The sequence below is a fragment of the Callithrix jacchus genome, chromosome 3 (assembly GCF_049354715.1).
Source record: "Callithrix jacchus isolate 240 chromosome 3, calJac240_pri, whole genome shotgun sequence".
Taxonomy (NCBI): domain Eukaryota; kingdom Metazoa; phylum Chordata; class Mammalia; order Primates; family Cebidae; genus Callithrix; species Callithrix jacchus.
In genome coordinates this window covers 76,933,288-76,956,091 of record NC_133504.1, presented here as the reverse complement: position 1 = coordinate 76,956,091, position 22,804 = coordinate 76,933,288, and the positions used below count along the sequence as shown (strand labels likewise).

Below are 22,804 nucleotides of genomic sequence, written 5' to 3'. Positions count from 1 at the left end.
TCCCTGTGTTCTCACTGCTCAACACCCACCTATGACTGAGAACACACGGTGTTTGATTCTCTGTTCTTGTGTCAGTTTTTAACAGCACTGTAACAAAGAAGATTAGCATAGCCTCTGCACAAGGACATACAAATTCATAAAGCATTCCATACCTCTAAACAATCTAATAATGCATTCCTATACATCAATAACAGACAAACAGTCAAATCATGAGTGAACTCCCATTCACAATTGCTACAAAGAGAATTAAATACCTAGGAATACAACTAACAAGAAATGTGAAGGACCTCTACAAGGAGAACTACAAACCACTGCTCAAGGAAATCAGGGAGGACACAAACAGATGGAAAAACACTCCACGCTCATGGTTAGAAAGAATCAATATCATAAAAATGGCCATACTGCCCAAAGAAATTTATAGATTCAATGCTATCCCCATCAAGGTACCAATGACTTTCTTCACAGAATTGGAAAAAATTTCCTTAAACTTCATATGGAACCAAAAAAGAGCCTGCATAGCCAAGACAATCCTAAGTAAAAAAGCAAAGCTGGAGGCATCCTGCTACCTAATTTCAAACTATACTATAAGACTACAGTAATCAAAACAGCATGATACTGGTGCCAAAACAGAGATACAGACCAATGAACATAACAGAGGCAACACAACATATCTACAACCATCTGATCTTTGACAAACCTAACAAAAGTAAGCAATGGGGAAAGGATTCTCTTTTTAATAAAGGGTGTTGGGAAAATTGGTTAACCATATGCAGAAAGCTGAAACTGGATCCCTTACTTACACCTTATACAAAAATTAACTCCAGTTGGATTAATTATTTAAACATAAGACCTAACACCATAAAAATCCTACTGGGCAATACCATTCAGGACATAGGCATGAGCAAGGACTTCATGACTAAAATGCCAAAAGCAATGAAAACAAAAGCCAAAATAGACAAATGAGATCTAATTAAACTTAAGAGCTTCTGCACAGTAAAAGAAACTACCATCACAGTGAACTGGCAACCAACAGAATGGGAGGAAAAAAATCTACCCATCTGACAAAGGACTAATATCCAGAATTTACAAAGAACTTAAATAAATTTACAAGAAAAAAAACAAACAACCCCATCAAAAAGTAGGCAAAGGATATGAACAGACACTTCTCAAAAGAAGACATTTATGCAGCCAACAAACATATGAAAAAAAGCCCCTCCTCACAGGTCATTAGAGAAATGCAAATCAAAACCACATTGAGATACCATCTGATGCCAGTTAGAATGGTGATCATTAAAAAATCGAGAAACAACAGATGCTGGAAAGGATGTGGAGAAAAAGAAATGCTTTTACACTGTTGGTAGGAGTCTAAATTAGTTCAACCATTGTGGAAGACAGTGTGACAATTCCCCAAGGATCTAGGACCAGAAATACCATTTGACTCAGCAATCCCATTATTGGGTATATAACCAAAGGTTTATAACTCATTCTATTATAAAGATACATGCACATGTATGTTTACTGTGGCACTATTCATAATAGGAAAGACTTGGAACCAACCCAAATGCCCATCAATGATAGACTGGATAAAGAAAATGTGGCATATATACACCATGAAATACTATGCAGCCATAAAAAAGGATGAGTTCATGTCCTTTGCAAGGACATGGATAATGCTGGAAACCATCATTCTCAGCAAACTGACACAAGAACAGAAAACCAAACACTGTATGTTCTCACTCATAAGTGGGTATTGAACAATGAGAACACAGGGACACAGGGAGGGGAACATCACACAATGGGGCCTTCTGGGAGGTGAGGGACTAGGGGAGGGATAGCAGGAGGTGGGGGAATGGGGCGGGATAGCTTTAGGAGAAATACCTAATGTAGATGACAGGGTGACAGATGCAACAAACCACTGTGGCATGTGTATACCTAGGTAACAAACCTGCATGTTCGCACATGTACCCCAGCACTTAAAGTATAATTTTAAAAGAGACTGCTACTTGAAAACTGAAAAAAAAGAAGTAGTTTTATGGCACACAGAGAAGAAACAAGAGAATACTGATCAATTCAGTGTCCCATTTTATGGGACAAGAAAGGCCTAATGTTACATGGAAGGTTAATGACGGAAGAAGAAACCCACTACCCTGATTCCTGGGTCCTGGTGCTTGTCCTAATTATTTCTCTTTAAGGATCAAAATTGCTAAACATACAAGATATAACCTCAGACATATCAATACAACAATTAAGCTACCTGACATGTTATAAGTTAAATCCACAGCACATGGTGGCATCTGGATTAAAAATTATACAAATTTTAAGTGCTATCAAATTATTTCGTAATACATCCATATATAAACAGAAATAAAATTCATTTTATAAACCATAACAAAAGTAAAATTTTATTTTCACTAATACCATCTCTTCCCTTTTGTAAATACTAAAATATCTCATGCTTGTAGCTAAGCTAAAAGAAACAGTATGTGAAATTAAGAATGATCATTTACATCTTTGTTATAATAAATATAATATAAACATATTGGACCTTGACATGACCAGAACAAAAATTAAAACTCCATTTTAAATATATTTTATTGTAAATTCTATTAACTAGTTGCTAATGTTGTTAGAGTTAATAATTGCTATTTATTTTTCAGATTATCTTTTCACATCAAAATAACTTGGTAGCTTTTATACTTACTATAAAATATATTAAAATTATTAAAGAGATATTAAACTGTAATGAAAGTTAATTCTTTATCATACCGACCTTTCTATGTTCCTGTAGGCTTGATGCTGAAGAACACTTTTTATTGCACACTGAACATATAAGCTTTTTCTTAGGATCTCCTAAAACAGAAATAAAATACCATCATGATTTAAATGAGACTAAGAGGAGAAACAAATAGTATTTCGAGGTGATATGCAAGTTCATCTTCATAAGTTAGAATTCTAAACTATTCAGTGTTGTAGATATATCCATTACACTTAAAGAGTAAGTTGTATTTTAAACCTTATTTTTAATTAGAGAAAAGATATACAAATTTACTTAACATGTATATAGAGGAGTCTTCAGAATAAAGACCCAACCTCCCAAGAGAATGCAGAAGCTTATGTTCCTTTTCATAACTTTTGATTATTATGGGTACATAGCAGGTGTCTATATTTATAGGGTATATGTGATGTTTTGATACAGGCATGCAATATGTAATAATCACGTCAGGATATCCATCACCTCAAGCATCTATCATTTTTTTGTGTTAGGAACATTCTAATTCTATTCTTTTAGTTATTTTAAAATATGCAATAATTTATTGTTGACTATAGTCACCCTGTTATGCTATCAAATAATAGATTATATTCATTCTAAGCATATTTTTATACCTATAATTATCCCCATTTTATTCACCCTGTCCTTGCTACCCTTCCCAGCCTCTGGAAACCATCAGTCTATTCTCTATCTTCATGAGTTGAATAGTTTTAATTTTAGTTTCCATATATAAATGAGCACATGTGAAATTTGTGTATCTGTGCCTGGCTTACTTTACTTAAGAAAACTACCTTTACCCATTCTCTCATTGATGGACACTTAGGTTGATTCCAAATCTTGGCTATTGTGAATAGTACTGTAATAAACATGGGAATCCAGATATCTCTTCAATATACTGATTTCCTTTCATTGGGGTATATACCTAGCAGTGGAATTGCCGGATCATATGGTAGTTCTATCTTCAGTTTTGTGAGTAACCACCACACCACTGTCCACAGAGGCCACACTAATTTACATTCCTACCAAAAATGTACAAGCATTCCCCTTTCTCCACATCCTCCCCAGCATTCATTATTGCCTGTCTTTTGGATAAAAGCCATTTTAAATATGGTGAGATGCTATCTCACTGGAGTTTTGATTTGCATTTTTTTCTGATGATTAATTTCTTTGAACATTTTTTCATATACCTGTTGGCTATTTAAATGTCTTCCTTTGAAAAATGTCTCTTTAGATTTTTTGTCCATTTTTTAATTAGATTATTTGATTTTTTTCCTGTTGAGTTGTTTGAGCACCTTATATATTCTGGTTATTAATCACTTGTCAGATGGGTAGTCTGCAAGTATTTTCTTTCATTCTGTGTAAAAGCTTTCTTTTTAAATTTGAGAAATCTTCATAGTTTAATATACCACTTTCTACATATATAAAACAGGCCATTCACTTTTCCATGTACTAATATGGTATAGTATTAAATCAGAAAAGCATATATCCATAAGGAATTAAAATCAAAATTAAAATTAACCAAATGTGTTTGTAACAGAAAAAACTAAATTTATCAATTCATAAAATGTGTTACTTTCTTTTATATTTCAACAGGATATTTTATTTAATCAGCTGGGTTTTTAAGATAGAATTTATAGGCTATTCTTTCCAGCACTGGAGTCTTATACAATCTCTAAGTATATGTTTATCAAATTAATTTTAAGAAATAAAGTACAATAAAACAATATGTTGGCAATCATACTATTACACAATTAAAGCCCAATTCTGTCATCTTATGTAGTGATTATGTTTATAGTAGCTCATTTCATATTTCAAATTTTGCAGTTATAGAAATGAAGAGGCAAACATTATTAAATGTGATATAATAACAATATCAAATGCACCACAATGAATAAGCACAAAATGTGTTTTCAATTTTTAATTGGCTGATTTCAAATATCCAAAAAGTAAGCATACAGTATAATGAATCACCATGTGTCTATCACCTGGCCCCAACAATAGCTCACCATGGCCATTCCTGCCCCAACCTCAACCCCAACCACACCCCCATTTCTCTATGTTTTTAAGCAAATCTAAAATACAACCATCATTACAAAATGATTTCATTTTATTATAGGACTGCATTTATGAAAAAGAAATACACTGTGAAATGGCAAATATGAATTTTTGTCTTATTATTCAAGATGTCTATTATATTTAATGCACTGTTTTTAGCAGACTAAATATGATAGTCAAGAAAATGCTTCTTAGTGATTGAAAAGTAACATGGCTTCTAAAGGAGAAAATTCTCCCAGGCAAAATGATTATCTGATAGCATATTTTTGGTCATCAATCTCCTAAACATATCATACAAGAGGCACCATTCAGAAAGAATATTCCCTCTTTTCCAGCTCCCACTAGTTGGTTGGTCCATCTTCCACCCTTACCTTACTGCCCTGTTCTAGCCCTCGTAGCAGCTGCTCCTTGATACTAGGCCCAATTCCTTCACACTGGGTAGGTCAGAGGAGGAGAGAGGAGATAAAGAATTAGATTTTTCCACCCACCCCTCTCACTTTATCCCTGCACTCCTGCCATGACTCCACCTGCAGGTATCAAACCCCCATCCCCACTCTTCAATTTTCTCTCTCCTTTCATGGCTGCTCCTCTTGTTCACCATAGAAGAATCCTAGTTCCTCTGAGAAGACACACAGGAAACAGGTATGCCTATTCATCTGAGAATGTAGATAAATGTTATCTCCCATAAATGCAAAGTCTCTTTGTCTGCGACCATAGAATCTAAGCAAAAGTGAAAGATGGGAAGTGATTGAGGAGGTTGGCCCCCTCACTCTCTATTTCTTCTTAGGTAACTGTGAGGACCCTCACTGCTCTACCAGGTCCCCTAGGCTCATGGATATCAGAACCAACAAAGCCATACCTAGATGTTATACTGTCTTAACTTTCCTATGTAGGTAAATCTGATATTTGACTTTCAGATTTAACTTTCAAAAACATTAAGGAACACAGTATTTACACCAGTAAGCCATGTGAGGAAATGAATACAACTGTACTGAACAGACAATCACTTCAGTATTCAAGTTTCAACACATTGTGGGCTAAGTTTCTGTGGAAAAATGTGATCCATATTTAAAAATTCAGCTTCTCTCTAATCACCATCCTCAATTCATATTACCTTAACAAAAAAACATTTGCCATCACAGATCTCCTTCTTTGAGTGCCTTTGCCTTTCTATAATAATTGATTCTACAACCACGTATATGAAAGCTTCTTTGCTTTGCTATCTCCAGTAGGAAATACTATTTCCTCAAATGCCTGTGTAGCCCATGGAGGAAAGGAGAGATGCAAGAGACATACTATGAATGAGATAATGACATCATGTACCAACCCCAGCAAAACATATGGCATAGTAACCTTTAGTTAAAATACAGCAAGATTTCACATTTTATATGGTTCACAAATAAAAATATATATATAAAACAAGATTTCCTTTTATGAATTATTTCCTTAAAAAATCACCATAAATTTCCAGATTCAGTAATATTACAATATGCAAGGCCAACTACAAGAAGCCTTAAAGAAACTGTGCTTACAGCACAGCCTGAAGACCACATGCACAGTAATAAGAATGCAAGTTTCCAGAGCTTCATATGCATCTGGTTTTTTACTTAGTTCAGCAAACTTAAACTTTAAAACTGACATGAAAGTTCTATTACAATGTATTGCAGACATAGATGAAGAAAATTAAGAATAGCATTTTAACTAGAACAGCATTGGAAATCAAAAAACAATAAAGGCAAGTCTATCAAAAAGTATTATTGCATTTTGCAATCATAGGGAATGTCCCACTATACTGAATTCAGAAAAATGCCATCTTCCCTAAATCAGCCAATATTCTTCAAAAGGAAAGAAAGAAACCAGAACACTGTAAAAGCCTAGTGATGGGCACCAAGCTGGAGGTGCATTTCACAAGGCCCTACTTCCATCACACAGAGCTTTCACCATAGGTCGCACTTAATATGCAGCCCAACCAATGATCCAAAGTCACAGCTAGCAGTTGTGCTCATGGAAGCCTCTGTTACTATATTATTAGTAAAGTTAATACTTTTTGGACAATAAACAAACATAAGACACAGATGCTGGGCGCAGACTATCATCTTCACCTGAATGTGAGAATAAATAACTGAAGAGAGAAAAGAAATCCACTTTCCCCTACATCCAGAGACACATATCCACCCACTTCCCAGAAGTCAAGGGCAAAAGTAAACACATGAGCAAAGAATATGCACAGAAGAACATGCAGGGTTTCATAACTCTCAACCTCCTTTAAGAAGGAAATCTACAGAGGTAAAAAGACAAGAAGTAAAAAGTTAACTGGGACAATACAATCATCTATTCAACCCACTACAATAGATTCAATTCCTAAGCCAAAATATATTTACTGTCAGTGTACTATGTGCTAAGCAGATAAACCTAAGTGACAGTCAAATTTTATATCTGTTTTATTGTTTAGCTAGCTATTAGACGGAATTTGAATAATATTTGTTTAATTAATCCAAAGATATTCAATTCCAATGTCAAAATGTATTGGTAATTTTCTCTAATTTAGGAGAACTGTAAGCATTTTCAAAAGTTGGATTTTACTGTAAAAATAGTAAGGCAGAAGGACATCACTTAATAATAATAAATTTTAACAATTTATAAAAGAAATGTCATATGCCATAACATTTAAAATTGTTACTTAAAAATATTAATTCTTAATGCACCTGACCACCCAAACATAACTAGACTCTAACTAGGGCTTATAGCCATGCTTAGTTCAGAAATGGGAAAAAGAACAAATGCCTCTAAATTCAACTTGAGAAAGAAATAGTTTTCAGTGAAAGAAAAAAATCCACTGCCAGTGCTCCACATCTGTGTAAAACACAATGGAAAAGCCAGCTCTCTCCTCAAGAATGAGAATTAAAAACAGATCGCTGCAGCCTGGGGAAAGGAAGTCCCTTTGGAAACGACCCTCCAATGACTCCTTACCAGTGTGGACATTTTCCTGGTGTCTTTTCAGGGCATCCTTGCTCTTCAGCCTCTTTCCACAGCTGTCAGCCTTGCACACAAACCTGGCATCCCCGCGGCAAGTCTCCTGGTGCTGCTCAAAACTACAAGACAACCAGCAAAATGGAACAGGGAAAAGAAATGGTGAAGACATACCTACAAAACTCAAACATCACAGCAAGATTTTCTAATACATGCTCCCTAGCAGAGTTTCAGGGTCATTCCATGCATTACCTATGCAGGTAAGAAAAAAAGCATTTAAATTTTGTGGGCATGTGAAACTGGGTTACTAAGAAGCATAAAAGTGTGCATGCAAAAAATGACCCACAATTATATAACGGCCATCTCATAACAGAAACAAAACCTCGATGCTGAACTGAAGGAAGAATTGCAAACAGAGCACTGAAAACTTCGTGAAGACTCCTTCAGACTGCTTTTCACTGTGCACTGAAGAACACTAAAGGGAAATAGGAAAAAGATAAAAAAAACAAAAACTGGAACTCTAAGACAAAAATGAAACTATGCTAACTCTGAATAAAGTCATGTTTATGATCCCTTTTTTCATTCTGTCTTTTGCCTTTTCAAATTTTAGGAGTACCTTATTTAACTGTAAGCTTTTACTCAGCAGGGTGTCTTTGGCATAAATTTATAATACTAAATGCAATAAAAGCTAAATAGAATGCAATTTAATGTCCATTTATTTAAAAGCATATCACCCTTGCTTGTTTTTTAAAGAATGTATAGTAGAATTTATAAATATGTAATATCCTGCTACTATAATAGTTTTGATGCTCTGAACATTTATTAGGTTTTAAACACAATTTTTCATCTCAGTTTTTATAAGCACAAGTTGATGCATATAATAATTATACAGTCTTAATATGAAATGTAGCATATTTCAGAATTTTACTTCAACGAAACATAAAAATGTAACAGTAAAGCTTATATTAAAGAGGTCTTGCTCATATGTAAGGTGACATTCTGTTAAAATGAGAAGCTAAGGTTGGAGGAAGAAAGTAAATAGCAGGATGGGAGCACATAAGAGAAGAAAGACATGCTGATGAGATGGGACAATTTATATTACTTTGATATTGGAAGTAACTGGGTTCAACAAAATGATAGTCCACAGTTGCATCCAATATGTAAATATGCCTTTAAATTACTTAAATTCAATCATCTGATTAAAAACTTTAATGAGTAAAAAAACTTTACAAATGCATGTGCATTTCTCACTTTTAATAATTTCTGATCCTATAAAATATTTAAATAAAGATAATTTTATGTTGTTAATATAAATTGTTAAAGTAATGAAATGTACAGAGCTATGTGTGGGATCATTTAATTGTCATCTTGTTATATCCAGTACGTATGCATCTTTAAATTATTCCTCCAAAGTTGCTCTCAAATAAACAGTGTTTCCCAAAATGTCCAGGAATTCTTTATATTTTGAACTCTCTCCATTTCTTAAACTTTTCCTTAACAGATTCCAGAAGGAATATCAAATGTAGACAACTAAAACTGTTACTTCGAAGGACTAACTGAATTAGGCATATCTGAATTTTAGATTAAACCAGTAAACTTGATACATAATGGCAAATTATTAAATGGACAAAACTAATTATCAAAAACAGTGTTTGCATGTTAAAATCCATTGTTTGAATATTTCAAAAATCAAAATACTACACTAAGAAAAGATAAATTAATGACAATACCAATGTAAAATGCTTAATCACTCACATACACACAAACATGCGCCCTCCCACCCCCACCACACACACAGAGGTTAAAAACTATGAGTTAAGTCAAATGGAATAAACCGTATTAGCTTATAATTTTAAAGATATTCTTTAATATACGCACTGTCTTTGCAAAGCCTGCTTAACTGGGAATTTCTTCCCACAGCTCTTGCACTTAAATTCTTTCTCCTCTGTTGGTTTCTGGTGCAATGTCTGAAGATGCTCAGCAAGAATATCCTCACTGGTAAAACTCGATTCACACTGAGGACAAGCATAGTCCTCTTTACAGCCAAGGCCATCTGCATATTTACAAGGACACATAGTCATGAGATAAAAATTCAGAGCCAAGAAATGCTCATTTTTCCTCTCATTTTAAAACTGAAATTAACTCTGCTTATGATACCATATGAGTGAATTCTTATCACTATAAATATTAATCCTATTAGACACAAAAAGTAATAGCAAGTGTTACTAGAAATACATTATTTTCAAAATCACTTGTGCTTCACCAAATTAATAGATAATCAAATTCATTAATCAATTCACCCTATAATGTTAACTTTTCAGATCAAAGGGTTATTACAAATGTTAAATTACAAAACAAAAGCTATTCCTGAAATTGGTCATTTTTAAAAAGCTCACTTTTACCTTAACAAGGAGAAAAATCAAACTGAGGTAAACTATATTGAATTACCAAGGGGAATCTCACATACATGTGAAAAAAGACCAAGGTCATAAAAACAGTGCTGATTACAACTAGTATAGTGAATTAGGCTACACTGTCCCATACAGACTGGTGCATGTCTGACCAAATTTCTCAGTGTGCTATGTAAGTTACACATTTTTTTTTCTGATTATGAAATAAAATTAAATTTAGAATATGTGGAAAATAAAAAACACCAATAATCCCATCATGAAGAGACAACTGTCATAATATTACTGGCAAGCCTGACTTGCCTTTAGTGCATACATATTTTATGCACAGTCTAAGAAGAGGTAAATTTAGGATCATACTTTATATACAATTTTATATATTTTCCCATTTAACAGCATCTTATGTCAAACGTTGGTGTTTTTTAAAACTTAACGTACCATAATTAATTTAACGAAACTCTTCATTGTTAGACATTTGGGTGGCTTTCATTGTTTCTTTGGGTGAGTTTGTTTTTATTTTGTTTCTTTGCTTTTCTAAACAAGACCAAGAATTCTAAAATAAAAATAGCCACAGTACAAGTGCTTGGTTCAGATGTTTAAAAAAAAATTGTTTAAGTTTCTGTTGATTCTTTATACAAAGATAATGAAAACTGATATTTTAATAAATAAAGCAGAAAGCAGAGCAGTAATAGAAAAGTAGACGACTTCTTTTTAAATTAAAATAATGGACAAAATAACTCGCCCTGGGGGGTGACAGAGAAAAAATAAAATACACAAATAAAACAAAAAAAAACACAGAATAATACAGAAATAATTTCCATCACCCTAAATTTGATATTCCATATAGCATAATGCATATAACCCGGTCCTTATCTTCCCTTTAAATAACTCAATTAATGGTGACAGAAGACACTTTCTCAGCTAAGAACACGCAGTTGGAACAGAAAATATATAGGAAAAGCATTATTACCACTTTGATTAATGAAACCAGTATCACTTCTGAAGTGGCTTTGCTACTCAAAATGGAAAAGTACTGTATATTATCAGCCTACTATGGTCTGAATGTTCATGAATCCCCAAAATTCGTAAGTTAAAACTTAAAGCCCAATGGGAATTGTATTAAGAGGTGGGGCCTTTAGGAGGTGATTAGGTTGTGATCACCTGTCCTAAAGGATGGGCCTAATGCCCTTGTAAGAAAAGCCCAAGAGAGCTTGTTTGCCTCTTCTGTCACATGAGGACATAGCTAGAAGGTGCTATCTAATTAGAAATGGGCCCTCAGCAGACACCAAATCTGCTGGCAACTTGATAGACTTTCTAGGCTCCAGAAATATAAGCAATAAATTTATGTTGCTTACCAAGTATCTAGACTAAAGTATTTTGTTATAACAGCCTGAAAGTATTAAGACAAGGCCTGTTACAAAATGGCCTGTTATAGGGATACCTATAGCATCATGCATGAATCCCTTAAACTTCCCTTAGGAGTAAAACACAACATAATAGCAACAAGGCCAATAATAACTGATTATTCCCAGGAAGCTAACAAGCAAGTGGCTGTAGTATTGACTGAGGAAGGTCTAACCTATGGTCATTCAAAGTTTTTGGTAACCAAACTGGGGCAGCTTAGCAATCCTCCAGGCTTCTGTGATCAGAACAGAAGGAGACGCCAAGAAGCTGCAGGTTCCCAAAAGATCCCAAACCAGAGAAACCAATCCCCTTCGGATCCAGCAGGCTCTCTTGTGTACCTGACCTCCACACTCACCTTTTCCCATGTGCAGATGAGTAAGTAAAGTCTCAGAAAGTCAACAACTTGCCCAATATTACACAACTGATTAGTGGCAGAGCTAGGGCAAGACTACAAAAAATCCTCACTACTCGTTACCCTAGTGTGCCAGTGAGAGCGGTGAGAGCCAGGAGCTGCCCCAGCAGCGCACCCCTGCCTGTGGCCTAGGCAGTCCTTTAGGCACATCCATCACCCACCCCCAACATACTTTTCCTGCTCTAAGAAAGATGAGCTCACCACAGGATACCCTCTGAGAGTAATTTTGACAAAAACTAACTTTATTTGAGAATGCCATATTACAAGGCAACTATAATTCAACCACAGTTTAAACTACATTTTTTCTACTTCTCCCAGATCACCAATTAAAGATGTAATACCTTTTCCGCCTGCTGTTAATTGTCTTCTAGAATTTTCAACTTCCCCTTCTGTGATGACTGTCATAATTTGCTGTTCTTCCTCATCGGCCTCCATGTCACTATCCAGGTAGCCAATCAGAAGTTCTGTGTCTGTGTCTATATCTTCAACTGCCAAATAGAAAATGTTTTCTCCTTCCTGAAACAAATTTTTTTTCAAATGCTGAACCATTCATTTGTTTCTGATAGTAACTAAGAAACAATTTTAAGATAAATTAATGGAATACTATGTGCCCATGAAAAGTTATTACTTTTTAAAAAATAGTTCTAGTTGATCTGGGTGCTGAATAAGGTAGGTGACAATATTCAGTTACCTGGCAAATAAAATAGAAATACATATGACAAAAAGATAGCGGCATTTACACATGTCAAATTTTTTAAGTGAATTTTGCATCACTAATTGGCTTTATGTAAGTAACACTTTGTGGTGGCCTATAAATGCAGTTGACAAGCAAAAGTGTCATTTATACACCCAGAGAGCAATGAGATATCATTGAATTTCATTATTACTAACACTAACACAAAACTGAAAGAAAAAAAGGCTTTCAAGTTCTAACACAAGACAGAGGAAGTGCAAATAAGTTCGTTCCCTGAAAGAATGTACTAAAACCTGGTCCAGAAATAGAAAAAATACTAGACATCTGGGAAGTTCAAGGTGTTGACTGAGCCATCATGTGAACCTCACCTTGTTGGTCTCCCTAAATCCCACCAAAATGACAGACTCAAGAAGAAGAAGAAAAAAAAACAAGGTCCATCATCAACATATCAAGATATTTTAGAAAGTCCTGGAAAACAGAAATCAGACATAGTCAAAATAATAGATAACGAATGCAGAGGAAACCTCGACCAATAACAGACACAGAAGAGGAATGCTACAAAGAGCTTTCTTTCCAAGGAAACCCCAGAGAAACTTCCCACTTGGAATCAGTTGGTACAAAAGCCATGCTGGGCCTTGGGCCAATCACCAGGGAAGCCAGAACTAAAGCTGTAAAGCCGGCTGTCCCCAGGAGAAAGCACCCAGAATTGCTCTCTTTTACATAGTTGAGGATTTGTTCTGGGAGGGTTCCTAGTTTGGCTTCTGAGTATAAAGCAAAGCAAAACAGAGACTGAATTTATTGAACCTTCAGAGTAGGCAAAGGCAGGAAAGGACAAAGAAAATAAGCTCCACCAATGAATGAAATTCAATAAAGCACAGAGCACAGAACAAAGCCTTCTTTCCTTTGGCAATATCATAGCACCTATGTTAAAAATGAGGAGGAGGGAGACAAAGGGGAAGAAGTGAGAGGGAAAGTAAGAAGAGAGAGGGGAGAAAGGAGAGTGTATGCATCTATCAATTTACGTATATATGTAAACACAATTTGAACCTTCATGAAAAATTTCAAAGACATGCATCAAATTATTTATACAGTTATCATTTCAAGGATGGGAAAGGGGCTGTATTCAACATTGCTTTAGTTTTGGAGGGTTTTTTTTTAATAAAAAGCATAGACTACTTGGTAATTTTAAAACAATATATATTTGAAAATTTCATGGAAGGGACAGAAATTATGATCATATTCATCCAATACTGTGGAAGAAAGGCTTGATTCACAAGTTCAAAGCACTGAAGCAAATGTAACCATGAGCTACCATTAATGCATAGACATTCCTATAACATCTTGAACACTACTGGAAGTTTTTTAATTTTATATATCTAAAAACATTTAAAAAGTTATTTTTAATTAATATCACTGAATAAACTTCTATACAATTGGTACTCTTAATGCAACAAAACAAGCAAAAAATATATAGACACTAAGAAAAAGAGAGGTCTCTTTAACTCAAAAGCAGCATTTTCCAGGTCTTTATTAGATGAGTTCTTAATTGTCTGGGTAACCCACTCACCTAATAAAGACTTCAGAATGCAATCATAAATCTTGTGTTTATCTGATCAATATCTATGAAAGTTAATTGAACTGTCACCCTAGTATATTCATGATTAATTTTGTGATGGTTTTGATAACACCAAGAAAAGATATTTTTAATTTTAAAACATAATACCATTAACTTAAACTATAATCCTAGGATATGGCATGTCTGTTTAGAGGCTCTGTAATAAAAGCAAATCTTTATATACCAGCTAAAACTTTAATTTAATGAAAGTAATGGCAGCATTACAGGCTCCATAGGACCAGCTACATGCTTTTTCTCTGTTTGCCAAAAATGTGATATCAAAAGGAATACAGTTACAGGTATTAATTCATTCTATTTATTTAATGGGGATGTCTGGATATCGTTGTACATATAATTCCAACCAGTGTGTAGACCAAGAGTCTCTTTCTTTTCATTTGCTACCCCAATACTATTAAGAAGTATCCTCTTATATCATGTTCTTGCATATACTGCACTGATTTTTAATCATCCTACAAATCCTGCAACTCTTCATCATGTTCTCCTCCTCCCTGCAAACCTCAGATTGACAAGGCCTGCCACATTAATAATTTCTGGAGTCATTCTGTCCACCTGGAAGCTCATCCCAGGCCTAATCTCCTGCCCTTTGGCAGGAAGGATTTAGAGTTGCTACAGTTTGGGTGTTTGTGCCCACAAACCTCATGTTGAGATTTGAACCCCAATGTTAGAGGTGGCGCCTAATGGGAGGTGTTTGGGTCATGGGGACAGATCTCTCATACATGGCTTCGTGCCAACCTCAGTGTAATGAATGAGTTCTTCCTCTATTACTTCCCCAGAGAGCTGATTATTAGAAAGAGCCAGGCACCCTCCTCATCCCCTCCTTGACCACTACACATGTTGGTTTCACCTCACCTTCCACCATGAGTAGAAGGGGCCTGAAGCCATCACCAGAAGCAGATGCTGGCACCATACTTCCATACAAGCTTACAGAACTGTGAGCCAAATAATCATTTTTTCTTTATACATTACCCAGTCTCAGGTATTCCATTGTAGCAATGCAAATGGACTAAGACAAGAATGTTGCCCCAGTGCTCTGGGACTCCATATCAGCTTCCTGTTGTCATGTGATTGTTACCCTAGCAATAACCTTGTGCTTCAGATTTGATCACTGGTTTAATATTCTGATCCTGAGATTAATTCTTTTTACTACATCTGTCATTTCTGGTCATTAGGTTATTCCCTTGAGCACAGTCCTTACTGGACCCCTTGTATATACACTTAAGGATTAGCCACCTTCCTGTGACTCTGCCTAGGGGCTGAGGTCCTGTTTGTGATTCAGGAAACTGGCACCAGGTGGTTCCGTTAAAAACACTTAGAAACTTGTTCAACATCAAGGCCTGCTCAAAAGCAAATAGTTTTCAGAGCAATAGTTTCCAGCCATCAGTTTTCAGAGCATTATAATTATATTTACAGAATGAATGGTTTTACAATTGTTATTCATCTCTTGTATTACTGCCTATTGTTTTGAATTTTTTGTCCTTCTTTAGTCTTGTTTCATTTTGCTTTATTTGCACGTTGTTTTTGGCTGATTACTTCTATTGCATACTGTTTGTAATATCAAAAAGTCACCACAGCCTAAAGGCCCAACAATGTAAGTTGAAAACAGTCAAATGTCCAAAAATTGGTTTTAAAAGATTTATCAAATGTCATTTTAATTTTTTAAAATGTATATAAATCAATATGCCCAAAAAAGAAAAAGATATGCAAGCAAAGGTATTAATTGGGCTGTCTCTAGTGGAGGAAATTGTGAGTATTTTGTATAGTCATCTTCTGCTACTTCACATTTTAAAATTTTTCTAGAATTAATTAATTCTTTTTTTTTTTTTTTTTTTTTTGAGACGGAGTCTTGCTCTGTCTCAAAAGGCACCAGGCTGGAGTGCAGTGGCGCGAGCTCGGCTCACTGCAACCTCTGCCTCCCAGGTTCCAGTAATGCTCCTGCCTCAGCCTCCCAAGTAGCTGGGACTACAGGCGTGCACGACCACGCCCCAGCTAATTTTTTTGTATTTTTAAGTAGAGAAGGGGTTTCACCATGTTGGCCAGGATGGTCTCGATCTCTTGACTTTGGGATCCGCCCACCTCGGCCTCCCAAAGCACTGGGATTACAGGCGTGAACCACTGTGCCCAGCCCATTCATTTATTTTATGTATTACTTTTGTAGTTAAAGATAACAATGGATAATTAGTGAACCATGTTCCTTGATACCAGGAAGCAGTACTACATGACGATCAAAGAGAGCATGGCTTTGGGCTGCTCAGGGTTCAAAGTCTCACTCGAGATTGACTTGCTATGTGACTGAGCTTAATCTTCCAAACCACCAATTTCCTCATCTGTAAAATGGAGAAGATAGTAGTGCCTATCTTGTACAATGGCTTCGAAGATTAAAGATGGTAATATCTGCAAATCTAGCAAGACGCCCTACATATGGAAAGCATTCATTAGTGATAGCTACTATCATTACTATTTAACAAAAACTTGAATGCCAGTGGTTAACATACTCATTTTGTTCCCAAAGTCTGTTTCAACCAAACTATCTCAGAAAGTTGCTTTCACCATGTTGCTTTTGATTACATTTTGTTTGGCCAAAATGCTCTCAGTCAAAATATAATCCAGGTCTACTGTCTGCCTAGCAGAGCTCTGAAATGCTCTGCCCTGGATCTCCTGTTGTCATGCTCTGGATCCCCTGTTAGCATGCTAATGTGTTGCTCTGGTTTGAACTCAACTCCACTTAAGATTTCCTAAAAACAGTATTCACTAGGTCCACCTCCTTCACCATCTCCAGGTCCAGATCAGGATTCTCTACATTTAGGATGACTCCAACAGCTTACCAAGTGAACTCTCATAATCTGAATTTTCACGTCATTCTCTTATCGCCAATCTCCTTCAAATATGCCTGCTCTTTTTCCATTCAACTAGTACACTTCTCAGAAAACACTGAGCTAATTTCTACCTCAGAACAACTGCAAAGATGCTACTTGGCCCCCTTGCTGTAACTCCTCCATGTTCTCTGAGACACAGCTCACTTTCGTCCTCCTTCAAGAAACTTTCTCTAAGCTACTAAATTCATGTAGAAACTTTTAATTAGGAGTTCTCTATATTAACTGCCTTCACTTCAATTGTTACTATTTACTTCTGTGGCTTTTGTCACTTCATTCATGTAGTCAGTGAATTCTAATATGTGTTGCTCCCAACTCCCCAAAAGATGATTTTCTCAAGTGGACAAGAATTATCAAGTACAAGCTAGTATCATGATAGTTGTTTGGTATTTTTAAAATAACGGATTCTAAATACTTGTGTTAGAAGAAAATCGACACATTAATAAAAAGCTTACTCGGCTTTTTTTATTTATGTACAGCTCAGAAACTATTAAAATAATCTAGGTCATAGATAGTGGTACAGTCTCAGTGAAGACTGTAGCAGTGAGTAGTAGAGGCTGTGGGAAGTAATCATTATGAACAAGCTTTGAAGGGAAAGCAGATGCCACTTCCTGATAGACTATACAGAGTGTGAGAGAGGAAGGGTCAAGGATGAGTCCAGGGTAATGAAGTTTTCCCTGAAGCATTCACAGATGTTGCTGTACTTAATGATTCTTCTTATAGATTCTAAACAAAACACTAACTGAGAATTTTTGCTTTAAATTTCTCTCTCTACTGTATGTATAAATATAATTTCAAGTGGACCTTCACTAAGGTACTCTAGAATATTAGTCAATTCAGTCATTTACTGTCCTTCAACAAATCTACAAAGTAAGCCATTCATAATCCCCAATCAAAAAAATTATTTTAGATAATAAATTGACTCGAGAAGCTCTTCCTTTGGGCAACAAATGCATTTTGATAAGAAAAGAAGAAAGTAGAATTTTGCTTTTTGGACCAAAGCTGAAAAACAATAGCAGTGGCTTAGATTGCATCAGATTGATCATTTTGGTAACATCATATAATATAGAATTAAAATTTGCTGGCAAACATGTATACAAAAGCTTCTCCAAATATGATGGTTGTCAAGGTTTTCAAAACAAATTTTTGTAATAAAGATAAACAAATCTGGGAAAAAAAAGGCAATAACCTGGCTAGGATGCTTTGGCAGAAAAATCAGAGGTAGTGCCATGTGGTGTGGCCACTACTGCCCATTCTCTAGAGGTAGGGGCACCACCAAACTTCTTATGCATTAAAATCATCATTTCTAAATTCAGAAAGTTTAGAAGAGTAGTCATATAAATACAATGATATTCAAATAACATTTTAACTGTCATAAATTTTGAATAGTTAACTTTATATAAATGGTCTTAAACAACAACTGTAAGAAAATAACTACTATCATCAGTATCTCACCCCACACTAGTAACCTAATTCTTAGATTCCCAAGGTACCTCAGCATATTGGGTCGGGAGTTCTATCACAGAAAATCAATTTGTGGGTAATAGAATCCCAGCTACTATGCCAGGGGCTAATATCAAGGCCTGAGGGAAAGCACTGGAGAAGCCAGCCAGATGGTAGGCTTTGGAACCAGATTAGGAATCAGTACTGCTCTGTCACTTTATGGCTATGCTGGCATATTTCTTATCCCTATGCGCTTCAATGCCCTCACTGTAAAATAGAAAATACAATGCCCCCAGATTTATTAATGCTTTGGACTGGACTCTACTGCTAATTTCTGATACATGGCTAAGAACACCTAGAAGAAATAACAGTATCCCTTGTTTATATAGCACTTTGCAGTTTCTTGTTTTTCATGCACTTTAGCTCATCTTACCTTCATGAAACCCTTGTGATATGAATGGAAATGTCCAGTACACTGGATAGATACTGGCTTGAGAGTCAAACAGACTTGAATTTGTATCCTGGCATATGACTTTTTATTAGTTACAGTTCTTTAGGCAAGGTTATCTTAACTTCTCTTAGTCTAGGTTTCCTCACCTATAAAATGGGGTCAATAGTATCTACTTCAAAGAATTATTCTGAGTATTAAATAAGACAGAATATGTAAGATAGATCTGGTGTAAAGAAAATGTTAGCATCAAGGTCTGTCTCCAATAGGAACTTCTCCATAAAAGCCCCTCCAACATGCCTACATTTTACAAATGGGAAAACTGAGGCTCAGAGATGAAAAATAAAATGTCCAGATCCCACAAATAGTAAATTCTGGAGCCAATCTTGAACCTACAGCCAGGACTAGCATCATGAGAACTAAAATAATCAGGTCAGGAATAAAACAGAATTAGTTACGAAATTATGCAACTATAATTTTGACTTACTAGATAAAATGTTTTCCAAATGAGCTTAAAATAATCCAATGCATTTAAGGGCTGAAGGGGTTTTGGCCCCATGCAATTTTTTATTCTTTCTCTTTACTTCAGTAACTTACAGTATTATTCTTTTTTGGTCAGGCAGTGGGCTCAAAACGTCTACTTTACAATGTGGCCTCAGTCTCAGGCACAGGAGAAGCTTAGACTCCACTGCCTAGCTACATCTGATATTAATATATTCTTAGAGCAGCTCCTTACTGGTGGTATCTAACAGGAAGAACACTTAACCAAGACTATCTTCTGGCTTTGGCTTGGTCACTCTGAGGCTCTGTCACCCTGGGGAAACCTCTTATCATCAGAAATCTTATTTTATCTGTAAAAGGACGGAGTTGGACTTTATAATCTCATGCCTTCTGGAGCTAGATACAATTACAAGTGAAATAAACTCATCTTTAAGAGAGTCTAGTTAATGAATTTAAAAGGAAAAGTATATATACAGGCTGATCTGATTACTGCTTTTCCTCTCAGACCTCACCCTTCTAAAACAAAGCACGACATGGAATTAAGAGAAATACGTAACTAGTATTCCTATGAAAAGCTGGGATATACAACCTTGTAAGGTTGAGAGGCCCATTCTATGAAATAACATAGAGTAACATAAGCCATGCTTTAATAAGATTTTATCAATGTGACTACTTCTGTATTGTGGTAATGGTTAGGACCCAATGAACTCAAGATGCCTTCCAGTCTAATTATTTCTGCTTCTATCACTACACAGAAACATTTACTCCTAGATATCTAGGAGCTACAACTAAGTTTCAAATTCCCTATCACCCTTCCACATCAGGCATTATGTGTACACCTCAACTTTCTCTGATAATTTGCCCTTTGTCTCTTCTCAAGGACCATGCCTCACTAGGATATATCTATCCTAATGAACTCATGCATCTGAGGTTCAGTTCTGCTATTTCAAAACAGTAAAAGTTTCTTGTTTCATAAAGAAATACTAGTCCCCACTGTGTGCAAATAAATGTAACTCCAGGAGAGGCCATGGGTAATTTGGTATTTCAGCTGTATCTGTATGCCACTTAACTCAGTTTTTGTTTTACTTGTTGGCAGGCTGCTATTCACATGTGGACACTGTAAGAAAAACCATGATTGTGAAATTGGCAAAGGCACAATTCATTGTATTGAAAAGGTAGTATATTGTGAAAATCCACACTATCCAGCTAACATGACTAATGGGTAATCTATGCAAAAGGAAATTATCTTCAAAGCAATGCAAGGGCTTACAAATGAACAATTTATACCAGTGTGGAGGAAAAGAAGTCTCTGAACTGCTATCCAGTAATCAATAGAAGTAAAAGACAGGTGATGAAGGTGCAAAAAAGAAAACAGAAAGAAATAGTAAGGATTTCGTATTTAATATCCTCTCACATAAGTCTTCTTTACTATACTGAATTAGTCTTAACCTGAGTATCAATATTTCTATAGAGCTCAATCTATGACGCCGACAAACATTAGGAAAAAGATCATGTCCACATTAAAATTCACAAAATGTATCTCTAATCCAACAATAAAACCAAAAGTCTTTAAGACATAACTGGCTGGGTGCGGTGGTTCACACCTCTAATTCCATCACTATGGAGGCTGAGGCAGGTGGATCACCTGAGGTCAGGAGTTTGAGACCAGTCTACCCAACATGGCAAAATCCCATCTCTACTAAACACACACACACACACACACACACACACACACACACACGCACATGTTAGGTGGGTATGGTGATGGGTGCCTGCAATCCCAGCTACTCAGGAGGCTGAGGCAGGAGAATCGTTTGAACCCGGGAGGTGGAGGTTACAGTGAGCCAAGATTGCGCCACTGCACTCCTGCCTGAGTGATAAGAGCAAAACTCCGTCTCAAAAACAAATAAATAACAAACAAAAATAAAAATAAGATATAAATGTAAATAGACCATAGAATTACTATTTGTTCACTCTCCCCCGAGTAAGAGGACTATCCCAACTTGCCATGTAACTCAGAAAGCTTCCTTTGGGGAGTGGGTATACCTGATGAGTTTGGCCAGGTGACTTGCACTAACTGATGAAATGTGAACAGAAGCAAAGTGAACCACATCCAAGTGGAAGCTTTAAATGTCATGTTTTGGCCACTGCTCTCTTTCCCCTCTGCCAGGAGAACACATGTCCCTGATAAGGGCTGTATCTTCAGATGCCATGCGGAGCCAAGCTATGGAGAGTCATAGCCTCTGGCAGCCCATACTTTTGTCAGCAAGAAATAAACCTCTGCTGCTATAAACCACTAAGAGTTTAGGGCTGTTCGTTGGAGTGGTCTTCTGAGCAAAAATTGAATGAAGCAAAATAATATTATTGAAAATTATTTTATTTGAAAATAAGAGGCAAACAACTTCAAATAAAAAAAATAATGTGAGGCAGAAAATGACAGATGTATTTTAAACAAAGAACAGGGCAGGATATACCGATTTCATGTTTGGAGTGCATTAATCAGGTCCTATAAGAAAAATGAAGTTTCAAACAACTGCAAATAAAATCGTGTTTACTAATCATAGCTTATAATCAGCCATACAGTGAACAAACAGTTTAATATGATTCCTAAGACAGAATACTGTATTAAACAAAACATCAAGTCTATAAGTAAAGAATATCAATCACAAATTACTAACACACATGAGTATGTATACACATATCTTTCTCTGAGGGGTTCAAGCAGAGATAGTAATGTTTGAACCGTCTTATGACACAAATCTGTATTGTGGAGAAAAGCATCAACAGAAAAGAAGATAAAATAAACATACAAAGTTGCTACTTTTTCTTGTGATGTGAGCTTTGGAAGCAGTGGCTTTTGAAAGAAAAATATATATACTTCACTTTTTTTATTTAAAAATAAATTATCAATATTGATAAACCATGAGAGTATAGAATCAAATAGCGCTGCGGAGGAGAGGGCAGCCATGTTATACACAAATGATTAGAGGGCAGACATGTTCTTATCGCAAATTTGCTTTATTTACATTAGAAGCTCTTTTAACTGACCTCCTCTTAATTGGGTCATAAACTTAACTGACACTATGCATACCCTAAAATTTACTGAATGATGCCCAACGGGAAGTCTTCTCAATTAGGAAGCTGCTGTCTGGTTTGCCCACACATTCTGTTCCTAACACCTGACTGTCAGGCA

The 22,804-nt window shown here is 35.7% G+C and overlaps 1 protein-coding gene across 8 annotated transcripts in view; it reads right to left on the bottom strand.

Moving 5' to 3' along the window:
- PRDM5 (PR/SET domain 5) overlaps positions 1-22,804 on the bottom strand; it is a 238,092-nt gene that overhangs the window by 110,212 nt on the left and 105,076 nt on the right. For 5 of the 8 annotated variants that reach the window (XM_002806650.6, XM_035293035.3, XM_054252957.2 and 2 more), the window contains 5 exons: positions 12,361-12,535; positions 9,674-9,848; positions 8,178-8,270; positions 7,796-7,917; positions 2,771-2,850 (listed from right to left, as the gene is read on the bottom strand). In XM_002806650.6, the coding sequence (XP_002806696.1) occupies positions 2,771-2,850; positions 7,796-7,917; positions 8,178-8,270; positions 9,674-9,848; positions 12,361-12,535 (645 nt within the window). The remainder of the gene's footprint in view (positions 1-2,770; positions 2,851-7,795; positions 7,918-8,177; positions 8,271-9,673; positions 9,849-12,360; positions 12,536-22,804) is intronic. The other 3 variants (XM_035293034.3, XM_035293038.3, XM_078367865.1) reach the window with 1 other exon arrangement.